The 24951-nt window shown below is 41.0% G+C and overlaps 1 protein-coding gene across 1 annotated transcript in view; it reads left to right on the top strand.

Annotated features, from left to right (window-relative positions):
- Positions 1-2964, top strand: part of PIP4K2A (phosphatidylinositol-5-phosphate 4-kinase type 2 alpha) — a 102529-nt gene extending 99565 nt beyond the window's left edge. The window contains exon 10 of the mRNA XM_005418612.3: positions 657-2964. Coding sequence (XP_005418669.2) covers positions 657-737 — 81 coding nt within the window. The 3' untranslated portion in view covers positions 738-2964. The remainder of the gene's footprint in view (positions 1-656) is intronic.
- The last annotated feature ends 21987 nt before the right edge of the window (positions 2965-24951 follow it).

Raw genomic sequence — 24951 nt, 5'->3', positions numbered from 1 at the left:
ATTGCATGCATGCAACTTGCCTCTTTTCTAAAACAGGAAAAATATAAATAAAAACATGGGTAAGGCTCTGAAAAACTCAAATAAAAATATTAATGAAATCATTACTTCACTGAAATAACAATTGTATGGCTTATTCAGTGAGTCCAGATTGAAATGCATAAACATTGAAAAAGTGTTACTCTTACCATGTATTTCAAACCAGGCTGTGTAGCATTCAGGTAACAATACATGTTACACAACTGTTGACATGCCAGTTGTAAGTATGGCAATTCACTCTTCTCTGTATGAAGGCACTGCTGCTCTAGTGACCAGAATCTGCTGGTGAATCAGTGGGTAGCATGGCTAATGTGCTGTAAAAATTCACATAGAAGACTGAAGTACAATGAAAGTAAAGAGAAGCATGGAAAGTAAAAAGAAAATTTTTCAGAAATGGAAGATAGCTGTCACAGGGAGGAGTACTGATTATCAGTGCCCTCCTGTGAAGTCTGAAAAGGCACCAGTAAGATTCTGCTTGAGGGCCACAATTTACAGTTTGTGTTTCTAGTCTCTGGTTCTGAAAACTGCACATGAAATTTATTAACATTTTCAATGACAAAAGCATCAACTAAAACACTGGTTCTTCCTTCTTTGTTCTCTTGTCCCAATTCTCTGTATAGGCTGGTGCAGAAATTTCAACTGTTAATCCAGAACAGTATTCAAAGCGCTTCTTGGACTTTATTGCCAACATCTTGACGTAACCTATCATGTTACATAGGACAGACACGAGACCTGGGGACAGCAGCAGTGGCTACAAGTGTAGGGGAAAAAAGGAAATCAGAGAAGCACTCATCTTACAGAAAGCAACCCCTTTGTTTACATCTGCTGGCAAAGATGACTGAAGTGGGGTGGAGTACTCGCTTTAACAGCTGCCTGATATTCCCAGCATAGTTCTAGCTATTTCTGACTCTTTTGTGTGTGCAAAAAAAAATTTAAAATAATTTAAATAAATAGAACAGCTTACTCAGAGTGCACTGTGACAGTAATACTCTGATGCTACCAGCTGAAATGGAATAAATGAGCAAAGAGGTGTGGGGTGGGGGTGGGGAAGAGTAAATGCATGTTAAATCTACAATATTGATATCAAACTGTAAACTGTGGATCAGTTTATATTTTGAAAAAATATACATGACAGTATTCTTCATGATGATGATGGTGATAATAATGAAGACCTTACTGCGAATGTTACACTTACACCCTGCACACTGGCACTCCTTAAAAACACAGCTGCAACAGCCCTTGGTGCCGGAGGCTTTTCCCATTTGGTTCCTAGCAGTTGGGTTTTGTCCTTTTCTTTCCTCCCTCTCTTTTTTGTCTTCTTTTTCAGCACATTGCATCAGGAAGTTCAGCTTCTCAGACATCTGAGAGCTGGCATCTCTTACCTTACAAAGAGCTAACATAATTCATGCTATGTGTACATTTTTGCTATAGTAAACTTACATTAAGGGAAAACTTTGCTTATTTCTCTTTGTTACCTGAAGTTTTCATTTGTTTTATATTCTTGCAATATAGGAACTAATAATGTTACAAGTGTAAAAGTAGCTTATCTGAAGAAGTGCATAGTTTTGGGCAATAGTAGCTCCATCTTCTACCCATCCTGAAAGATGTGCACACTGATAGAAATTCCATTCCCTTGTAATTTACTGGGAATTTGAAGTTTAAATGCTTATGTTGTACTGTTGAAATAGCAGTATTTTATTATAGATTATCCCTTGAAAAATGAACCCTGAATTTTACTGTTTACATTATTAGGAAAGCAGGGATATTTCTGAATTTCAGAGCCGTGTACAATATAAGACTTTTGAGTTTACATGTAAAGTTATTTTGCAGTACAAATGAAGTAATGTTTGTCATCTTCCAAGAGGTAATATGCAGTAGTGTACTGAAGTGAATGTCTCGCTCACCTCCATGATAGACTCTTTTACAATAAAATGCGAAAGGATATTTTGGAGGGATTTTTCCCAAGGTTGTCTTTCAGCATCAAAATGACCTGTCCTACCATTTACTCAGTTTTGATTGTATAGTACATTGCCTGAAACTGTGCTGATCATGTTTAACTTGTTTAAAATTTTTAAACAACATTGTATTCCTTCTCCTCTTGTATTTTTCCCTGAAAGACTCCATGCTTGAAAGAGACAAATTTACATATGCTTAAAAGTTTATCTACTTATACACTGTGCTAAAGCTGTGCCTTTAAAATTTCTTTATTGAAATTGTTAGATTTTGTAGGCAACATAAGAGAAGTCAAACCTCCCTCTCATGGTTTCTAACTGGGATCAGGAGTGCCAGCATGCCTTCTCCATAACCAGTGTCAGTGCTGCTCAGCCTGCAACTCTGCATAACCTGTGTTGTGGTTCACTTCAGAGGAGCCCCTGCAACAGCAGCCCCTTAATTACACTTCCAGTGGCCAAAGGCAATACTATCCCTGTTGCTGTGTACTAATTTTTCTTCCTTTCCCCAACCTTTCCCACAGGGATTTTTGTTACGTTTGGCTTAGTGATGTCTGCAGCACTGTAATGTATGTGTATACTTTTGTATTGTATGTATTTAAATAAGTTGGTACTGTGGCTTGATTTTATTTTTTTTCTCCTCTCCCTAAACACCCTGGTTGCCTATGTTCTCACCCAAGTTTCGTTTTCTGAAGCTTCTGAAGGTATGAGGCCACAGGGAGACCCTGGAGTAAAAACAAGGTACTCAGAGTACATATTTAATTGCGGCCAACGAGTGTACATTTTAGACCATTTTAGACATTTACAGCAAAGCATTCTTTTTGTCTGTGTAGCATTTTTGTCACTCACTCTTGTTGATAAACTGTTTATTTGGACAGGGCAAGGAAGATTCATTATTGTGTATGTTAGTGCTTAGATTACACTCCAAACATGAGCAAGGCTTTATAAAATAAAGCACTTTGATGACTCACTAGGTAAATCCTTTGTTCTTGTGTTTCACCTGTGGTTTTGATTGCTTACAGATGAATTTTGGATCTTAAATGCCTGTATCACAAAGGACAAAAATAAGACAAAATTTAAACTTGAGATTTTTCACTAGATTTTAACATGCTTCTTCTGCACTTGCTTTAAGGGGCTTGAAACATTTAGTCTCTGGGGTTTTGGGCTGAGACTGGCTCTGAGAGCAAATACTGAGGTTTGTAATTGGCAAATCTGTGGTCTAAATCCTAGTATTAATAACAAAACAGCAAGATCATCCACGACAGTTAATTGGTAGAAGGATTGGCAGAACTTTTTTAGCTGTGATCTTATACTAAACCAATAATTTTAAAAATATTTGGGAATAAGTCCAAACTTTCATGGGAAGGAGGGAGGGATTTCTATTCTACAATTTCAAGACTTTGATTGTCGGGACTTTCAGTGCATGATACAGCCTGTGCTACACATTGTGGGCAAATGGCAGAAAAGTGTCTTTTTATCTTTGTTCTGACTTAACTTTTAATTCTTTTAATACATTTGTCAGTTTCTGGTTTTTTTCAATTTATTGCACAGGTGTAGCAAAACAATATTTTCAGCAATATTATGTGTAAAATACATTACTGAATTAATGACAAAGTAGATATACCCCAAAGAAAAGGTGGCTGAGGAGCTATTCTATTAAAAGTAGGTGAAATGATAGAGGCTGGAGAGATTCAGCTTCTTAATTACTCACTTAATGATGTCTCTGGTAATCTGAGGTTGCACTTCACACAGCTGCTGCAGCTGCTGGGAGTTTGGAGTGAGCATGGTGCTCAAGGAATGCTGCTCAGATTACGTGGACCATTAGCCACGGTGGGCAGCAAGCAGCTGCAGGACCCTGTTTTTAGCAGAAGTGTGTACATGGCAATGTGTAAGAAAATGTTATCTTTCCTGAAGACAGTGATGATGTTCCACATAGGAGATCGAGCTTGTCAATGCAAGGACTGCAACAAAATAAATAATTAAATTTTAAATCCTTAAAATAATTTTCTATGTCAACCATATAACCTAAACATATAATCTGAATTTCCCACTCCCTCCCTTGTGCATACTTCTTTTCCAAAATAATACCAGTTAGCAAGTCCCTGCATCAAGTGGGACCATTGCATTCTGATGCAAAGCCTGGCTTTATCCAGTGTCTGCTCTCTATATGTGCTGTCCTTTTGGTTTCTCTCAAATTCATATATTTAATGGGGGAAAAAATACAAAAACAGAGAGCAGTTAACTTACAGGAGAAATCTGTTTCATCTCTATCTGTCCTGATTTCTCTATGGCAGGAACTGTTTCTGGCAGTCAGCATATCCCTTACAATGCCAAGTGACAATGGCCTTGTGTGTGAGGTGAAATCATTAACAGTTGCTTTATTAAAACTGTTAAAAAACAGGTGTGGAGAGGACTTGAAGAGGTAGTTATAGTCTGTCCCAGAGCAGTTCAGCTGTAAATAAACATTGGTGAAAATAGGGTTGATCTTTTCCAGGGAGCTACTTCATGACTTCCCTGTGCTATCTCTTCCCATGCCTCACTAGCTCTATCATTGCAAAGATTTTTTTTTTTCTAAAATCTTACCTGACTACATTACTATGCTTTAAGCTCATTAATATTTGTTCTATCTACAGTGGACTCTAAGAACAGTTTATTCTCTTCCTCTTCCAGTTTCTCTTAATGTGATCCTGCCTCTGTGTACTGAACAATGTAAATATTAGCTTTTGCACATTTTAAATTGAATATTCCCTCTCTTATTTAACAAAATTATCAGAATGGTTTGAGAAAGGCAGAATGGCCTATTCCATTTTCTATAATGACCAATTAAAAAAAAAAGTTAAAATGGTGCTTCTTGAATTTCTGTTTTGAGAATTTCGTAGCTATTCGTTTACTGTCTACTAAAAAAAAAATTGTCATAATTGCTGTGTGCACAAAGTGCAGTTTCAAAATGAGCACAGCTAATCCTTGGCTGTAGTTGTTGCTATAACTGCAATAAAATACTGTTTTTCCCTTTTCCCAAACTAAACAATATCACAATATTAGCTTCTTCTCATCACATTCCCTTTTCACAGCTTCCTGTCTCATCTCTATTAGTGATAATCAAATCAAATAATTATTTGGCCATAAGTATTATGGTACAAAAAATACTTCTTGCTAGGTGGCATAAATTCATTCTTACCCAGTACTCTGAATATTTTTAGGCATTTTAGTTACTGCCCAATATGCTTTGAGTTCATAAAAAGCTTCTACTTTGTTTCAACTCAATCTGATTCATTCATAGTGACTCATTTTATTTAGCAATGTGTGTCCTATTGGAATAAGTGGTCTTTGTGTAAGAACCTTGTGTTTTGAAGAGGTTTAGCACTTCCACACAAGCCTGGAAGGTAATTTAACTCATTACATTTCTGGTATTTCACCTTGCCCAAGGCCAAGGCACTTTCTTTTCCGTTTTATGTATTTTTAAGTGGATGCATAAAGCTATTTTGTTACAAGAATATCTCAGTCACTCTAATGTTTAGAGTGCATGTGTCCTACCAAGGCAGAGGGAAGGGCAAGCTCTAGTGGCTGGGCTGACAATTCTGGTTTGTCTTCTATCGCCTGAGGATAACAGGGTCACGTTTGATTCTGTTTAAGAGAAAGTCCTCTGTTCCTGAGATGTGACTGTTTATCTCAACACCTTGGATTCAAGTGATACAAAAATAATCCTTTCTGCCACATAGATCTGATTAATTAGTGCCTATTTCAACCAGGCATGTTATCCTAAATTGAACTTTACACTCTTGGTCAGGTCCCTCTTTTCTTTCACACTGGGAATTGCATAACAAAACCAAGTAAGTCTTAGGTAGAAATTTAATTGTACATCAGCTGCACCAAAGACTTTGTTTTTAAGATGTTAAAATATCAAATTATACTGTGCAATGATGATCATCTCTTCATAGGGTAGACTGGAAAGAATCTGCTTTTAGTGAAGCAGTGATAGGCATGCTCACCTGCTTAGTACTGCTCTGCAGCTTCAGTCAGCCAGGATCTGTGTGGCAGGAATTGCAGTGTTTGCTCTGATTACACTGTGAAGGGCTCTGCAGCAGAAGTTTGCAAGTCATGTTTCACATGCCACAGGCTGCAGCATCTCTGTGCTGGGCTGCTCTTTCACCCCAGGATGCAGGAGAGTGGGGTGGCACTGAGTCAGTTGAGAGAAAGCTGAGTGTGTTTGTGGCCTTGCAACTGGACCCAGCAGGACAATGATGCTTTTGGAGGTCTTGTTCTGGTGGGAGGAAAACGTATTTTCTGTATAACACACTCACTGGTCACAGCCAGCACAGCTGCATGAAAGTGCTGCTCATCAAACCTGATTTCCTTTTGTGACAAGGTAACCCATGGGGCTGATCAAGGGGAGCCAGTTGATGTAATGAGATTTTTGGATTTCAGTAAAGCTTTCAATGCTGTCTCTGTGTCACAGAGTCCTTCTGCACAAGATGTCCAGCTCTCAGCTGGATGAACACATCCTGTGATGGGTGAGCAGCTGGCTCATGGCTCAGGCACAAAGGGTTACAGAGCATGGAGTGACATCAGACTGGTGACCTGTCACTAGGGGGGTTCCACAGATTGCAGTAACAAGGGTTTAGGGTAAGAGGAGAGCACAAACCAAAAAACCTTTTCTGAAGTGGCAAGGAAGAGACAGTACTGACCCTAGTAAAGAAACAAAGCTGAGAATGAGAAACAAAATACAAAGAAGCAGCACTGGGTTTGGCATTATCTGCTTCTGCTCTGGGGTCAGGGAGGACAGTCCCTTATGGGAGCAGAGAAAAATCTCAGACCATAAAGATTATGATGCAAAAGGAAAGGCATAAATTACTATGTTGACAACACCATAAAAGCATTTTACAATAATTACCTTCTCACCCGAAGTAATGGGAACAGTGCTATGGTGTAAGGTTGGAAGTAGAGCAGTAGAGCGAATCAGAGAGAGCTGATCAGCCTAGAGAGCAAATGATATCAACCCTAAAAAAAAACCTTAGACCCACAGCTTATTTAAAAGCAATGCAGTAAAAGGTTCAAGGAGATACCCCTGTAAAACATAATTAAACTGCTGGACTTGGGTCATATGACAGTATGCTGATAAAAGAAAGAACTGAGCAGGAAGATGGCTACATGGAACATTTCCATCATCAAAATAAGCTCTTTCTGTGACCCAGACCAGTCTGTGGAAATGCTTTGTTTGGAGGGGATGTTCTTTGGACAGAATAATTTCCTCATGCCCTGTGTAGCTGTAACTCCCCCCGTTTTAACTCAGCCTCTTCATCAGACACAGCCCCACAAACACTTTGTGGCTTCCTGCAGAGTTCTGACTTGTCTGGCCTGACACAATTGTTTTCATGGGCACGTTTGGGCAAGGGAGAGCTGATAGAGGAGAGGGACAGTGTCCTCAGATGAGAAGGTGGGTTTGAAAAGGCTGTCATTCTCTCAAGGGCCACTGGGAAGCAGCTCTTCCTTCTCAAGTATTGGGAGTTAGCTTTGAACCTTCAGTTCAGCCTTTAAGGTAGCAAACAGGGCTCTGACTTGCCTGCTTGGGGAAGGTGCATCAGGTGTCCCATCAATTCATTGGATGATGCTGCAGTGGAAGAGCAGATCACAGCTCATACCCTAGAAGTCACCTGGTCTGATATATACATAGCAATTGAAGGCTCGTGCTTTAGATGGATGGTTATTCTGAAGAATTAGAATACAAATGCTTTAAATAAAAAATGCTCTCCTGAAATGGGGTTCTGTGCTTCAAAATATCCAGAGAAGAGCTGCTGTCATATATTTTCTTGTGCTGGTGAACAGGGCTCATTATCCAGACCCTCTCCAAAGGCACAGTGGACCACTGAGCAGCTGTACATTCACTACCAAGAAAATTACTGAAACAGCATATGCTGGATTCTTCACAAACATGGCTTCACAGAAGAGAAAGAATTTACAGAACTAATCAAATTCCATTACATGCTCAAACAAAAAAAATAAGCTTTTTCAAACAAAGAAGCAAAGCATGTTGCACCCTAGTAAGGACAAGCATACATCTGTAATTTAGAGCAGGAGGCTGGGAAACATTACACAGTGAACCGTGGCTGACCACAGATACCCAGAAGGTGAAGGCTGAAGATGATCTTCAAACAGCCAAGCTTTATGCTGTTAAATGCTTTATAGATCAAAATTATCAGCTTGAATTAATCCATGCTTTATAGGCAGACAGTGTGAAAAATGCAGCTGGGACATAATAGGATCAGAGGAACCGAAGTCAGGGAGTAAATGAGTGGCACAAGCTGTGAGTAGAACAGAAACCCTGCTGGGGCCCTGCTCAGAGAGAATTGTGCTTGCTGGAGCTCGTGGGCACCAGAGCAGGTGTAGCTTTTGCAAGGCAGCCCCAGCCCACACAAATGCAGAGGCTGTGTCTGGGAGAAAGGAGCGCTTGGAAAGAAAGTCCCTGTGCTCAAGCTTGCGACGTTTCCAAGCACACATTTTGTCATTGCATAGGGCAGCTAAAGAAGGGAGGTTGCATATGAGAGTGAAGGGACTTGCCAGCTCCTAGAAACATAATGTCACAGCCAAGCATCACCAGAGGGCTACATTTCAGTTTCTCCTGAAGATAAAAGGTGGGAAAGTTCAGATAGTATGCGATCCTTGCCTGGTTTCTTTGAACTAACATATTTCCGGACCTTTTCAGGATTTTTTGACCAATGTTTGGGTTTAGGTCTTTCATATAATACGGATATTGCCATGAAGTCTCAATTAGGAAATTAGTTTTAGATGTTAACAACCAAACTGTTTCTAATTCTAATTGTTGCTTTTTGCTAAACAAAGTAATTTTAAACAGACCTCCTATGTGGCTTAATGTGGTTTTAAGCAAGCTGCTCACAAAAACTTCTTTAGCCCCTTCTTGTTTATTCCACAAACCAAAATGTTGCCTTCCAGACTAATTCACAGCCTGGAGTGCTCTGCTCTGGTTTTTAATCAGAATAATAGAAAATGGTCTCATCAACTTCCTTTGCACTGCCCCCTGTGCAGTCACAATCAGGTCTGGCTTTAGCTATGAGTTTCCTATAGCAAAGATTTACCACTGTAAAAAGCAAGTGGTACTATTTCTGAAGTTCACTCTGTCAAGCACATGTTATTCCTTCAAATTATTCACTTTGGAACATGTTCAACACATCAAAAGAAATCCAGAGGCATTTGAAATATTTTCTAACTCACAAATAACTTGAGTTGGAAATTATAACTTGATCCAAAGCCCAGGAAAGACTCCATCTAAATTCAATAGTTATTGAACCAGGTTCTTCAAGCATAACCTTTTCATCATCCATGACTCACACAAATTAGTCCCTGTGAAACTAAAAGGTGTTGCTATTTTAACTGTGCCAGCATAAACTTGTATTTCCAGTCTTTCTTACCATGGATCTACACACATCTTGGTAAAAGTACTTCTGTTGTTAGCCCATATCCCCGTATTTCCTTATGATGCTTGTTGGAGTTATTCTGCTTTGTACCAGCATAAGATCTATGATGGTTCTTGTACTAAAAGCTCTACAGCATAACTGCAGCTTTAAAAGGAGAGTCAAACTTCTCACCAAAAGGTTCACTGAGTATAACTATATTAAGTACAATGACTTAGCAAGACAGATGTTCGAGCAGACCTTCTGAACAGAATCTTCAGACCCGTTTGCCTAATGCTCTTGTAGTACTTAACAGCCAGCTCAAACATCCTTTCAACTGTCAAATAAATTCCCACAGGCCAGATGAGAGCAGAACAAATCCAGCTCCAGCACACACACAGAGTATGTGCTAGTTTTCCTGCAGTGTAATTAGTACCATGCAGCTTCTCTATGCAACAGGAGAACTCTCTGCCCTAACCAAGGGAAGGGAAAGCAAGCTCGCACTGTGTTAGACCTCTCAATTCCAAAAGATACTTAAATACATAATTTAAAACACAAGCATGACCATTTCAACTCTAAGTTGACTGAAATGGTGTAGTAAGATGATGCTCTTCAGCTTTTCTTGCTACAGAACCTTCCATGGAGGAGTAAGATGTGACAGAAGTTTGGTTTACAGCCAGACAAAAAAGCTTTAATGAAATAAAAACATGGAAGCAATATTTCTTTCACAAATATATAATATTAACTGATTTTTCTCAAAACCTTTTCAATACTACTCATTCTCAATTGAGAAAGAAATACCACAAAATCAACTCAAAGTAGTTTTACTGGAAAAAAACATTGGAGAGCAATTTAAGTCCTAACAATGCATGTCAGTTTGCACCACTGAAGAACCTATTCCTTTGATAAGGAATCAAAGGAATTATCTGTAATTAAAGGAATCAAAGGTCTTATCTGTAATGTAGACCTTTGTTAAAGAACTCCTCCTCCAAGTTCCAACACTGCAAGTATGGAAGAACCTGCCCAGATGTTCTGCTGACTTTCCTTCTGTCTTGCTCTGGAAAAGATGGAAAGAGTACCACCAGACTAATAATTACAGTTACATTTATGAAAATATTTTGGAACAAGAGTCTCAACACTTGTAAGCGTCAAACTGTTTTGCTCACCAAGTTTCATCGTGCAAATGAACAAAGAAGGTGGGAGGGGAGCAGAAGAGAAATGAAGGGTGACAGCTGCTAATGTACTTGGATGTCACACACCAGTGGATGTCGTTAAAGAGCAGAATGGTGTCAATTCCCATTTTTGCAGCTATGGCACACCCCTTTATTCATGCAACACATGATACACAATTACCCAGCAGAGGTCATGGGAGTCAGCTATCCCTTTCATCTCATTCACATCAATTAGAAAAATATGCCAAGGTTCATTGGGATTGTTTTTTGTTTTTTCTTTTTTTTTTTTTTACTTTTTATGGCAGTTAAGGGACTGATCCTTGACTCCAGGAGTTCATAGCCTACTATCATGTCCACAGGGTAAGGGAGGAGGCTGCAAACAGGAAGAAATATGCAGCTGTTCTGGTAAAAAAACTGAAAAAAATAGATACCTTTGGTCGTTTGGTGTTTGTGCCAATGAAAGGTTATTAAAGATGCCCTGGAAGTCACTCTAGAGAGAAGCAATAAGGGCAAAGAAAAAGGATGTTCATGGCCTGACTTGATTGTAAGGCAGCAATTTCACCACCCACAATCAGCTGTTTGTAGGGTGGAAGCACCAATTGTGCTTGTTCTGGGAGAGCTCCCAGCTATTGTGCCCAGAAAATCCATCTGCAGCAACAGTATTAGCTGTGAGTGCATATTTCCCAACGTGGTGACATTCCTTCTGCCCTCTGCCTTTTGTTTGGGCTTTAACCTTGTGACCAGTGCAAATCTGTCTGCACCAATGCAACACACAGGAGCAGCTGGAAGCTGTTGTGCAGCAGGAAAACTGAGACATGTTTGCTGTGGCAGAAGCCTGGTGGGATGGCTCACACAACTGAAGAGCTGCAGTGGATGGGTATAAACTCTTCAGGATGGATATGCAAGGAAGGAGAGAAGGTGGGAAGCCCTGTACATTGGGGCAGCTTTGATTGTCTGCAGTTTAATGAGGGTACCAGTGGGATTGAATCTTTATGGCTGAGAACCTGGCAGATACCATGATGGGAGTCTGTTACAGGCCTCCCAGCCAGGATGAAGAGGCAGATGAAAAATTCCTTAAGCAGCTGGGAGAAGTCCTGCAATTGCTAGCCATGGTTCTCCTGGGGTACCTCTACTTAAAATGTGGGAATTGGTGTCTATTCCCAAGTAACAGGACAAGAAGAAATGTCCTGAAGTTGCAGCTGGGGAGATTTAAGTATTGGCTAATGGGAAGAGAATCTTCCCCAAGGTTATCAAGCGCTGGAACAGGCTGCCCAGTGGTGGAGTCCTGTTCCATTCCCCTGCAGAAGTGAGGGCAGCCCAGGTTCTTGTTATTAGATCCCATGGGGCAGGTTAGAGGGAAGCTACACGCAAGGCTCGGTGTTGGTGAGCACACATATGTAGGGTTTATTGTGGAACAATTTGATTACAAAGGAAAGCAGGCATGGAGCCACTTTGGTTATTATTTTCTGCAGTAACAGAACAACATAAAAGCATTGCAATATGAAAGTACAACAACATCATCCAAGGACATGCACAAGGGAAAAGAAAGGACAAGAGCACAAAGCACAAAATAAAGAAAGAGAGAGACAAGGGACCAGAGTGAAGATCTCACCACCCACAGGCCCTGGAACAAGATTTGGCTGCTCATAGTCTTGGTCACAGACTGGATCCATCAGGTGAAGGAGGAGGCCATTAAGAAGTGGTGGGGGAAAGTCTCTAGGCTACATGATCTGTTGGGTTTATATCCACTCAGGAACACCAGAGACCTCCCCTGGGGCAGGGAGATGATGCAATAGTGTTGATCTGGGACACTTGGGAGCCCTTGATGCCTTCTAAGTCAGCACAGCTGCCCATCACAGCAGCAGCTGAGAGGATTGTGGCCCTTCAGCAGAGACCAGCAGCCCCAGGGCACAGCGGTGTCCCTGCTTCCCTGTGGGGAGAAGGGGTAGCCCCACAACCCAGCGGTTTGTGCTGGGGAGAACAATTTAGTGTTATGAGAAGCATAATCCATCTCCACAGCACCCTCTCCTTTCTCTCTCACTCATAGCCCCTCATTCTTTCATTCTCTCTTACCAGATCAGAGGTTTGGCATTACACGCCAAAAGCTCACCTCTGTCTGAGCAAAGGCCCCTGCACACTCCGCAAATGGGGGAATGTTTGGAGCCATTATCACTTAACAACTCAGTCTTTCACAGCTCCCCATCCCTGCAGGTATTTAAATAACACCTAGTAGAGATGGTTTAGTGGTGGACTTGGCAGTGCTGGGTTAATGCTTGGACTCAATGATATAAAAGGTCTTTTCCAACCTAAACAACTCTATGATTAGATGATTTTTTTTCACTTTTGTGTTAGGAGTCCATCCTCAAATCCCCTGCTGTCCTGTGCTGGGCAGCTTTCCCTAGCTACTTCTCCAAGATGCTTTTTGTGCAATATGTGTATTTCCTCATATACAGCAACATTCTGGAGATCCATAAGCAGTTGGAAGACTGCATGGGATCCAAGTATTTCTTTGGCATGTAAGTTGTGGTGTAATGTTCAAAACCATAAATACACGTGTGCAGAAAAGTGAACAACTTTGGATCTATAAAGTTAACAATTTCTTTTCAAGCTTCCTTCTCATATTGCTAGGCTTGACTGTAAAACAGAGTCCCTGAATGAAAACATGCTGCATTAGATCCTCCTGTGCCATTTTAGGTTATCACCTCATCAAGAGAGAAATCCTCTTAAAATTAAAAATTGCCTCCATCTTCAGGACTAGGCAGCAAAATTATTCTCAATGAGATAAAAAAAAAAAATCATTCTTCAGCTGATTCATTGAAAGAGGCAAAGCACACTTTGCTTTCTTGGATGCATACCTGTACTTGAAATGCTGCATTTCCAGGAACTCCACATTCTCCTCTCCATCACTGCCTCATATGCAGCTTATGGGAAGACAATGCAAAGCCATAAGGAAAGAAGCCCCACTTTTTTTTCTTTCTTTTTTTTTTCTGGGTTTACACAACCCTCTTAAAGGAACAGCAAACCTAAGACAATGCTGAGTCTCTCTGATTGTCAGAAGGCATTGACCAGCTCTACAGCAATTTGTGCTGGACTGCCTTAGCTCAGGCTTTTCCAAACAAGGCCACTTTTCCAGCTACCTGTCATTTGGAAATGAAATGCATTTCCTGAATATTTGTCCAGGTCAACTGTGATAAAACCAGGGGTGATGGCTTTAATCTTAAGAGGGGACATTTAGATTAGGAGTAAAGAATATTTTTTTTACAATGAGGGAGGTGAACATGCCATCTATAGAAGCTGAGGGTGCCCCATCCCTGGAAATGTTCAAAGCCAGGCCAGAGGGGACTCTGAGCAGCCTGGTCTGGTGAAAGGTGACCCTGCCCACGACAGCAGGGTTGGACTGGCTGGGCTTCAGAGGACCCTCCCAAGCCAAGCCAGCTGTGATTCTGGCTGCACATCCACACAGCATAGGTCTGACACTGCCTGGAAGCTCCAGATCTGCCATTAGCAGCCTGCACAACTGATTCACACATTCACAGTCAGCCCAAAATACTTCCCGAGTGCTAAATTTATTGCACATTTACAGTGAATCCAACACTTCCCAGAAGGTTCAGGCTCACTGCACAGGCTGAGCAGGGTAGAAGAGTAGCAGTTTCTGTCTGAACACCCCAGCACACAGGGGGTTGGGGTGGCACAGCAGCCTTCACTCCGTGTGTTGAATGAACGCGGCACGGCCGCTGCATCACCGACGGTGCCGGACCTGAGACACACAAGGACACTAATAGAAAAACAACCCCCCAGTTCCACAGTGTAATATGAAGCAAATCCAAGAAGAACTCCTCCCTCCACTCCTCTAGATGCTGTACAGGAAAGTGCATCCACTGAAATCACTTACCATTTGCAGCTGCAGTTTGCCCTCAAGCAGCAAGGAATCACAGAATCTGCTGGGCTGGAAGGGACCCATCAGGATCATGGGGTCCAGCTCCTGGCCCTGCACAGAACCATCCCAAGAGTCACCCCTTGTTCCAGAGAGCATTGTCCAAATGCTTCTTGAACTCTGTCAGGCTTGGTGCTGTGACCACTTCCCTATTCCAGTGCTCAGCCACTCTCCAGTGGAAGAAGCTTTTCCTGCTATCCAGCCTAAACTTCCCCTGACACACCTTCATGTCATTAATCCATGAGTTAAAGCCCACTGACCTGCATCATGATTCTGTTGGTATTTTGGCTGCCTTTCCAGGGGAAAGATTCTTGTTGGCTGGCATGAAACCATCAATATTATGTACAGTTGTTTAATTATAGGTGTTTCTTGCACTTGTTTATCCAGAATTACATACTACCATTACAAAAACAATTATCTAAGGACTTCTATATTAATATAATTGTCCTGTTAATATAACTTTTATTATTGTAACTAGTGGCAATGGGACATCAGCAAACAATTGAAGTTTTGGTGACATTTGTTATTATCCATGCAAGAAGTTCACCATTAACCTTCTTCAATTACTAAAACTACCTCTCAGCTTTCCCCTTCTGCAGTTACACAAAATCCATTTTGAAGGTGTACTCTTAAGAGTATCATGATAAATGGAGCATGTTAGTGAAGCAGCTTACAATTTCAGTTTAAAAGAAATACAAGTAAAACAAGAAGTTTCTTTGCATAACAGGGGCTGAAATTCCTCACATCTGGAAAATGAAAAGACTCAATCATTAGGCTACAAAGTCACAGCAATTACTGAGTCTATCTAGATATGCAATTTCTAAAGCTTCAGTGTAGTAGTTTATCAAACATGCTCTTTCCCCTCTTTGTATATAAAACAGTGTATTTCAGCAGTATATGGACTGATGATGCCCCAATTATTTTCAAAAAGGTATGTTTCAATGTATCACTTGCAATGGTAAGTAGATTTTGAAGCTGCCTGGCAATTACTTTTCTTAAAGCCTTGGTTTTGTGAAAATTGATCAAAACTGGTGTAAAAGCTGAACTATGACCCAAGACTGCACTTCTAGTCCTGTAAGAAAATAATTTCCAATCTACATCATGTAAAGAAATGCCTTTCAGACTGCCATGGTGTTTCTTTTTTTTCCCTTCAGAATTTCTGTTATTGGGGGAAAATAGAACACAGAGGCAAAAATGTTTTCATCGACTCCCACAAGTCTTTTATTAGACTCAGGAGGCAAAGAAAACATGTAACACCTGGAAGTCTGATGGTAGGAGGAAACAGGAATTATTTTTATCTATTTCCCCTCTACACCTCCACTACATTTCTTCAGCCCCTCAGTAAGTCATATGTCATCTTGGGAAGATATTCTTTTTTCCTCCAAACTCCTTCTGACAATGAATTAATTCTCCAGCTCATTTCTGCAGCACAGTGTTTTTCTTTCACGTTTAACCTTTTTAGAGAAGGATTTCACCTTTTTGCCCAAAGTAATATGTTCACACACACACACCCCTTTGGTTTTTAATTCATCATTAAAATGGTATTCTGTGCTTCAAACAGGTTAATCTCAAGTGTGCACCACAGACATTACCTCATCTGTGCAGCATATGCAGCTCAGTACATGCAGTCTCCTTTATGTGACAATCTCTTCAAGATTGCAAATTATCATTTCTCCATCAGAAACATGAAAGCATTTTTCACAATATGAAGAGAATCATGGCACATAAAGGCACCATCAAAACTTGCATTTTCTTTAGAAGACAATGAATGTGGGGTAAAAACAACCTACATGTTCCTGTTCACATGGAGTCAACAGAGGTGTCATTTGGTTTTATAAAGAAATTCAGATTTTTTTTAATGTATGGACTTTATTTTTAGCTCTGTAAAATGTTAAAAGCTGCAAACTTTTCTATGTCCTAGCTATAGAGACTTCATTATAGCAGAAGGGATAACAGCGATTTAAAAAAAAATAAGGCAAAAAAATTAGCTTATGCACACAGCAGTTATGCAGTTGAGCAAACTTAGTTGCTTTGTCCAATACTAGAACAGTCAAACTTGCATTGAAGAAACATTTTTAGTGCTTTTTGTGCATTTTGGCACAGATTATTTATGACCCAGGATAGCCAGAAAATGATTTCCATAAGCAGCTTGCTTTTCTTCTTTCTTTTCATCATTTTTCCTCTAAATGCTGAAGCTCACCATAACCCATATGTAGACTCCTTTACAAGTTCTGCTAGTGATATTTTTGTTACTGTATGCAATTTGTGGCTAAATTGCATGTATTTAGCTTTGATAATTTTAAGTGTTTACTGTTCAATCCTATTCATGTTGATAATATTCTACTGGATTTCCAAAAGAACAGAACAATTCCCTTAAAAACAAGTATTGTGTAGCCTGCCTAGAGCTGAATCTATTATACTCTCCTACATGTTATATTATTTAAAGGAAGCTACATAGAGGGTACATTTTCTTTTCTATCTTTGAGAAATAAAAACCCCGATACACTTGCAATGCTCATATATGATTTAGTTATCTAGAAAACAGACACACACTAAATAAAAATATCTCCAAACCCACATATATAATACCACAAAATCTTCTGATCTAACCAATGAGTTTGCATTTAGAGTCCACATCTCCACTAACACCACAGTTGCATCTGGGCCATTATGTTTAATAGCCCTCAGTGGACCCACCCCTCCCTTTAATGCCCTTGGCCTCCACAAGTGTTGCTTGTATTCTCATGCTGTTCTCTCACTGCAGCCCTGGGAGCCTGAATTAGCTGCACTGGCAGAAACATCCAGGAGGCTTGAATATTGTGTTTAGAGGATTAAGGTGGTCAATACCCCAGAGCAGAGTAAAATATCCCTCCTCCTCCTCCTCCAACAAAAATTAAAATGGAAGGAAGAACTACCTCAAAAAAAAAAATAAAAAGGGGATTCTGTCTTTAGAATTTACTTTTTTATAAGTTTAAATATAAATAGGAAAAAAGTCTGCAGGAAAAAAAAAAACTGCATCTCCTTATCTCACTGATTCTACTTTTTACTTCACACTGTTCCTAAAAACTTCCAAACACAACAAAGAACCGACACTAAGGTTGGTTTCCATCAAGTGTCTTCGATGATGCTTTTAAGTTTGACTAGATTTAGATAGCATATAATATACAGCACCAAACCTCAAGGAAAGAAAGAAATTTCTACATTAAACACAGATAATGGCTATATTACTTATTAGGAGACATGAACTGCATCCCAGATAGTAAAAGATAAATCACTCAGTATTTGCAGGGCTATGCATTAACAAAGGCAGTGGAAGGGTACAGAATATAAAAATGTTTGTTTAAATAATAAAATTAGCTGGGAAAAGAGACTGGCTATCTGTAAGCCTTAGAATTCATTAAATTTCACATTTCACTGAGGACAAAGAGAGGTTGAGGGAGAGAAAGTATCAGGCTGTGGGGATGTTAAAGAAACACCTCTCCCAACAAATACCAGGGAGTGAAAATAACATTGCACCACTACATTTCCAACATAAAACTGCTCCTGAACTCTCTATTCCTCAGCCTGAGAGAAGATGAATAACACAAGAATTTTCTGTCAAGCCTGTTCAGATGCACAGATACCATCTGCACAAACTCAGCAAACAGACATGAGCACAACAGAAACATGCAGGTAATTGTAACCAAGTCACAAATTCTGCACAGTATAAAATATTTATCATCGCCACAGGTGGTGGAACAGTTTGCTGTGCAGATGCTCACAAACCTCCCTATTAAACCTGTGAAAGGAGCAGGTTTGCCAGCTTTACCTGGACTCAGAGCAGTGGCTGAAACACAAAACCCTTAGGTAGAGTCCCCAGAATCCCTTCCCTTTGGGTGACTGTCCTTTGCCAATGTTTTTGTGAAAGAGACAACTGTTTGAGGACACCAGTGTTACTAGAAGGTTGATAAGATCTGGAAGGGATCTAAAACTTGTGGCTGTGAATATTGCAACTGCAGTTGGCATCAAAGTAATTCCTCTGTCTGTCCTGTCTCCAGAGCCTCAAACTTGCACAGTGCATACCCAGAACAAAGTCAGGTGTGCTGGGGAATACTTTGGAGCACCTACTTAAAAGCAGAAAGGCCAGATCTGATTGCAAAGAGCCCAGACTACTAAATCAACCAACAACCAGAGCTCCAGCCCAGACTCAAGTCTCCAGATGCTCTTCCTCTTTTCATTTCCTCTCTGAATTGCTCTCTAACATCTGTGTTTCCTTTTAAATACCATGCTACAATCCAAACCATTTGTAAAATATGTCAGTTTATACCAGAGTAGAGTGCTACTAGATAAATACAGGGGTTGTGTGGAAGTATACACAGAAAATACGGCAGAGCAAATGTCCAGAATGAAGCATCTCCTGTCCATGGCCCCTTCAGGCAGGGTGTCCCAGCTCTCATCCACATCTCTAGCCACTGCCTCGGTTGTTGCAGTTTCTTATTTTCCCACCTTCAGGCAGCCCAGAGACAGCACACGTGCTGAGGAAATGACATTTCTGAAAGCCATGCAGTTAGGCTGCTTGCCTCAAATCCAGTCTCCTCACCTTCAAATTCATTCTCAGAGCAAATGAGTTTTCAATTGCATGTTTACATAGTGCTGAGCCCTTGGAAGGCAGAAGTGACTGGAAAGACAACGACCAGGGGCTGTCTCCACCACGGAACAGCTCAAAAACCCAGGCAGGGACACGAGAAGTGGCGGAGGAGCGGCACAAAAGCCTGCTGTTCCTGCCTATAGCAATATCTGCTCCTACTCCCACCTCATTAATTGCTAGTTTTCCTGATTATAGAAACAGCTTTTTCTGCTGCTGAAATGTATGGCGCCGTGCCATTTGCATATGCAAACTGACAAACGAACAATGAACCAGTTGCACAGTTCCTTAGAGAGCAACAATGTGGAGGATTTACGACATGGATGAGGCAACAGGCAGGGAGGGAGTGTGGGGAGACGGACACAAAACCACTCCTGATGCTCTTTATCGTGGTTTTCTGATAAATAATCTTTCAGGCAGTCTATTGAAATAAAATATTTAACACTTTAGTGGATTTCTGACACTGGATTTGGGAAAATATAGAACTAAAGATCTGTGCGACTTTGATTTGCCTCCAAATGCATATCTGTTTATCAGATTTTAATATATGATCTTTGATTACATGCACACTGTTCAGCCACAAGGTCTTTATGTTATTCATGCAGAGAAGACAGTGTTAATTTAACAAACACAAAACCAGCATTCTGTTTTCTTCCTGTTATCCAAGGTGTAATCCAAGACTTTATTTGTACATGCCATTGAAACTCTACTATCCTAAAGGAATTACTCATTTCCTTATGGACATTAATCACTGGATCAAATGTATTATTTCTCTAATTTTGTATTATTTTTCTCCTACACTGGATGTGAGACACCATTATTAATCCCATTTTACAGAGCAGGAGCTGGAGACAGATTAGGCGGGGAAAGAATTTAATTTTGTGATGCCTGTAAACTATTTTCAAAGCACTGGACATTATATAGGACTTCATAGATTCAAGCACAGGTCTCATCATGCTAACTCTATCTCTGAGTGTCTTGCATTCCCACAGGTCTTGTTTCAGAAACATGAAAACAGTGATTGCCTGGAAAATATTTGGCTTAAATAGTAATCTGATGAGAAAAATGTAGAGCCCTGCAGGGGTAAGGATGGGCTGCTGTTCTCCAGACCATCATTTGGCTGCCTTAATCATTAAACAATGGTGATATCACCTCTATGGCAAATGAAGACATTTTACTGAAGGCAAACCCCCCCAGGCAGCAGCAATTGGATGGATGGATGGATGGATGGATGGATGGATGGATGGATGGATGGATGGATGGATGGATGGATGGATGGATGATGAACCACAGGGCTCAGCACTTGGGTTCACCACAAACACATCTGCCACTTGAGGTGAGGAAGCAGCTGGCAGCAGGAGCAGGTGGTTACATCTGCATGGACCAGCACTGGAAGGGCACAAAAGGCACAACTCACCAGAAAAGGTCTCAGCTATTTTGTGATTGCAGAAGAAAGGCAAGATTTAGAAATTTTAGCATAGATCCCATCCTTGCTTTAATCAGCACAGTCTTCCAGCCTTTCTCTTTGGGATTGATCCCTTTCTGCCCCATCCTCCACTCTGAATTTCACTCACAGCCCTTGAACCCACACCAAGCTCCTCAGCTCAAACACTGCCTGGACAGCCCTGGTTCCCTCAAAAGTACAGAAAATGCCAAATTGTGCCTCCTTATTTTAAAACATGGAAAAATGCCTCAGAAGTCAAGGACCAGTTTGCCCAACATCAGTGAGTAGAAAGCAGAAGGAGGCTGTGCCAGCACAGCTGGGTCTCTCCCAGGTGTCTGACTTGGAACCACACAACAGGCGATACTTTATATGATGATAAAAAGGCACATATAGATTAAAAACTGTCTTAATGAAGAATATCAAAATGTAAGGTGTTATTTAATGAGAAAATATCTGAAAGGGCCTCTCCTGGGAGAACCTCCTGATGTAGTTCTCAGTCTTTTCACCTATTCATCGATGGTCTACTCAATCTCAAGAGCTTGGTCAGTAGAGCTGGTGCATGGCACTAAAACCAAGGTCTGCAGAAAGAAGTGAACACGTTATTCTTATGTGCTCTGACAAATGGACACAGCCCCACAGGAAATTTCAGGAAAGTCTAATGGAAATCAGAAATGAAAGGGATGCTGGAAGGACAGAAGACTACTTTGAAAATCAGTTTCTCAGAGGGAAGCTGAAAAGGCCATCCAGAGCACAAGCCTGTGGCATAAGGTGCAAATGGAAATATTGAGTGAAAGGAATTGATTTTGCTGCAGTACAATTCACTCCCAAGACCACTACTATGTGCAATCCTGATGCCCACTTTTTTAAATCTCTCAGCTTCATTATAGACAGCTCTACAAAAGTGATAAAAATTTGGAAAACAAGTCATAAAATTGTGAGCCAAGGAACAACTGCATGCCTAAGTTGGGCTGGATAGCTGTTGTTCTTCCTGACCCTGGAACTAGTTTTCCACCCAGCTCTTTTATGGACACTGGCCAGACCTGTATGTTTGGTAGCCTCCCATGAAGCCAGCTATTATTTTCTTCAAGTATTGCATTTAAGCTTTTTGCTATTAAGTACAGGAGTCACAGAGGAAGGATTTCCCCATGGACACAGATGCATTAATTTGGCTCCTGATCTTAGGAAAAATACGGATGTCTTTTTAACTTCGTTTCCTAAGGAAACCGAGACGCAAAGGCACCATGTGTCTCTGTATGTGTCTGATCCTGTTCTCATGCAGATCCTCTGGCCAGCTTTAACCAAATTTAACGGGGAGGTGCAGATGGCTTTGAGCTCCCCAGTTCCTATACATCTTCAGAGGAACAGAAGGTCAGGTGGAAAAGGGGGACTAAGCACCCTGCACAAGGAAAAGTGGAAGTACAGTCCCCCAAGGTAACAGCCACTAACTGAGACACCATGGAATATTTACTCACAGCAAAGTTCCATTGGGAACTCAGGATCAATCACAAAACACAAGTCTGTAGGAAGCGCTGGAAGGGGTGGAGGCAGATGGGCAGAATTATTTGCTCTGGTTCCCCTCAGAAATAGCAGAGCTCAGCCCCAGATGCTGGGAGATGCTGACAGATCAGAAGTCAAGGGAGGGGAAGAAAGCTGCCCCTGGGAGATGTGCCTGGCACAACTGCTCTAGGACAGCCAGGGCACAGCTGGCCAGGTCTGGGCAAGGTGGTGCTGCCACATCAGAGGGGAAAAACTGTGGGGAAAGTTCATCATCCCTGCAGCAGAGCCACACTTCACCTGCAGGAATCCCCTGTCCCTATCTCCTCTGATCAGTTCCCTTTCATCACGGGAACCTGCTGAGCTGAAAAATGGATTATAAGTAACTCAGTGTATGAAAAGTACTCAGAAGATTCCTCTCCATTGGACTCCTTTTCTAATTCCACCTGTGAAAGTAGTTGGCAGGTCTTCTCTGCTTCTCTTCTCTTCTTCTCTCCTTGATTCCTTTACTAGCTAAAAATGCAGTCACCTAAATATAGGTGAAACCTCCACCAACTTAAATGAATCCTTCTGCTGTTAAATATATGCAGAAGTACTAGATGATTTTTTTTACTAGGAGAATATATGGTCCAACCCATTGTACTCTTATAAACAGTGTATTTTGGATAATGTTTAATAAACTTCCTTAATTGATTACAGCTTAACTGTAATAAAGTATCTGAATAAATCCTAATGCTATACTTGACTGGTAATCTGCAAATAACACTGGCATCAGATAAAAACAAAACCAGGAAACAACTAAACTCAATAATTACTAATTTGTCTATAATTATTATTAAATACTATAAATATTATTAATACTTTCATTGAAATTCTATTAACTACTACAACAAATTCTAATAAACTGTTAACAGTGCTTCCTGGAAGCTCAGGAAGCACCATTTCCTCAATAATTTTTTCTTTCCCTCTGTTTCCACCAAGATTAAGTTTACATAAGAGTAAGCAATCCTTGGATTGTTTTTTAAATTTGTTAGTAGTTTTTTTTCTTGTTTAACTGTCTTTTTCCTACACATAATTTGAAAAAAAAAAAAGGCTTTATTTTTTTGGTCTAATCCCTTCAGACAAATATTAGAGGGGCGAAGTTTACAAAATCTAACACTATCTGAAGTGTATAGAAAGAGCAAGTGCTCAAGCAGTATCAAACTCCTTATGTACCCAGGTATATTTAACAGAGGACACACAGTGAAAAAAATGTTTCCAAAGCTACTTTATTTGTTCTAAGACCACAAAACAGTCACTTCACACATACATATTTAATATGAGAGGATGTTTTATATAAACAGAATAAATGGGTTTTTTTCGACAGCTATGATGTTTTCAGCTGGTAAAGAGCTCTGTATCTATAGGCAAAACCTTTTGGGTTTTAATTGTGGGAAAACAATTACTAAATCTCTGAACTTTAACAGTACTACAATCTGACAGTATTTCTAAAATAGATCTGTGTCACAGCAAGAATATATTCCTTTAAATATCTTAGGTGGAAAAATCCTCCAGGTGAATAACTAGGACAAACATGTTTATGATTATTCAGCACTGTAGATTGCTGAACCAGTGATGTCAACTATTCAAAGCATTTCTGTAGGGGGAATAAAAAGCCACAAGATACCGTTTGAATGGCCCTATCTATGTCTCACATTGAAAGCAAATGCCTCATTCTGCTGACCCAGAACAGGTGAGAGGGAAAAAGTAACAGTGAATGTATTCGGCTTCCAAACGAAAATATTTTGAAGATTAAACAATTTATGCATTACCTGAAAGCACGCTGTTAACGAGAATTCTTTTATATTCAGTGCTTTTTAACATTTTTGAAAAGGTGAGGCAAACCTATTCCCCTAAATTTCCAGGGCGTTTAGCGCATCCTCCCGAGCCGGGTCCCTGCTGCCGCGGGCAGGAGCGAGCGCTTTTCTCCAGGGAGACACGGGCGGCATGCCGGGGTGACCGGGGGCTTCTTGCCAAGGAGCTGCCCGGATCCGCAGCAGCCCCGGCCCTGAGCTGGCTTAGCATCGCACCTGCACTGCCGTGGGTGATCGGAGCCGGGGCTGCATCTCCTGCCACCCCCAGCCCCTCTGAGCTCGTCGTTAGGGAAGGCGAGTTCACAGCATCTAATTATCCCGGCCCTCTAGTAATGACACTGTGCCCCCTGCAGTTTCCATGGGATACGGTGCCTCTCCTGCCTCCCTCTCCTGAGCTGCGGGCCACAAGGCTCGCTTCCCAAAATCGCTTCTTTTCCGGCACAAAGAAAATCTGGGTTGAGACTTTGTCAGCAAGGGCTGGATCCCGGCAAGGAGCGCGCCGTGAGAGGTGGGCAAGGAGGAGCTCTCATCTCATTACCCGCCTTTCTTTGCTGCGGAGGCACTCGGCGGCAATTCTTCATCTGCGCAAAAATACATTCTCCAGAAAAGCGTCCTCTTTCCTCTAGAAGCTCACCCTCACATCCTCGTCTGTTACCAAGCAGGCCAGAGACTCTGAGTGCCATTTCCATGCTGTCACACCGACTTCAGGCAGGCAGAGCCAGCAGCACTCCCTCCTGCAGGCGCCCCTCGGGCTGGGATGCTGCCCCCGGGGCAAGGCTCAGGCAGAGGGCACGGGCAGCAATTCCTGCATGGTGGCCCTTCCCACCAAAGCTGCTAATTAATAACTGCAAATTCACAGGTAGAAATCCTAAATTATTGATATTACAAACAATGTTATTAATACTATTGCAAATAATAGACAAAACAAATAAAATATACAGCAGATGTTAACTCTGCAGAAATCCTGAGAACTAACAATAACACAAGCTTCACTGACTGTCACTGTTTCTAAAGGCCTATGACTGAATCTAAAACTTCC

The sequence above is a fragment of the Geospiza fortis genome, unplaced genomic scaffold (assembly GCF_000277835.1).
Source record: "Geospiza fortis unplaced genomic scaffold, GeoFor_1.0 scaffold138, whole genome shotgun sequence".
In the NCBI taxonomy this organism is placed as follows: Eukaryota; Metazoa; Chordata; class Aves; order Passeriformes; family Thraupidae; genus Geospiza; species Geospiza fortis.
Note: the sequence above shows the minus strand (reverse complement) of the source record. Positions and strands in the feature narration are given on the sequence as shown.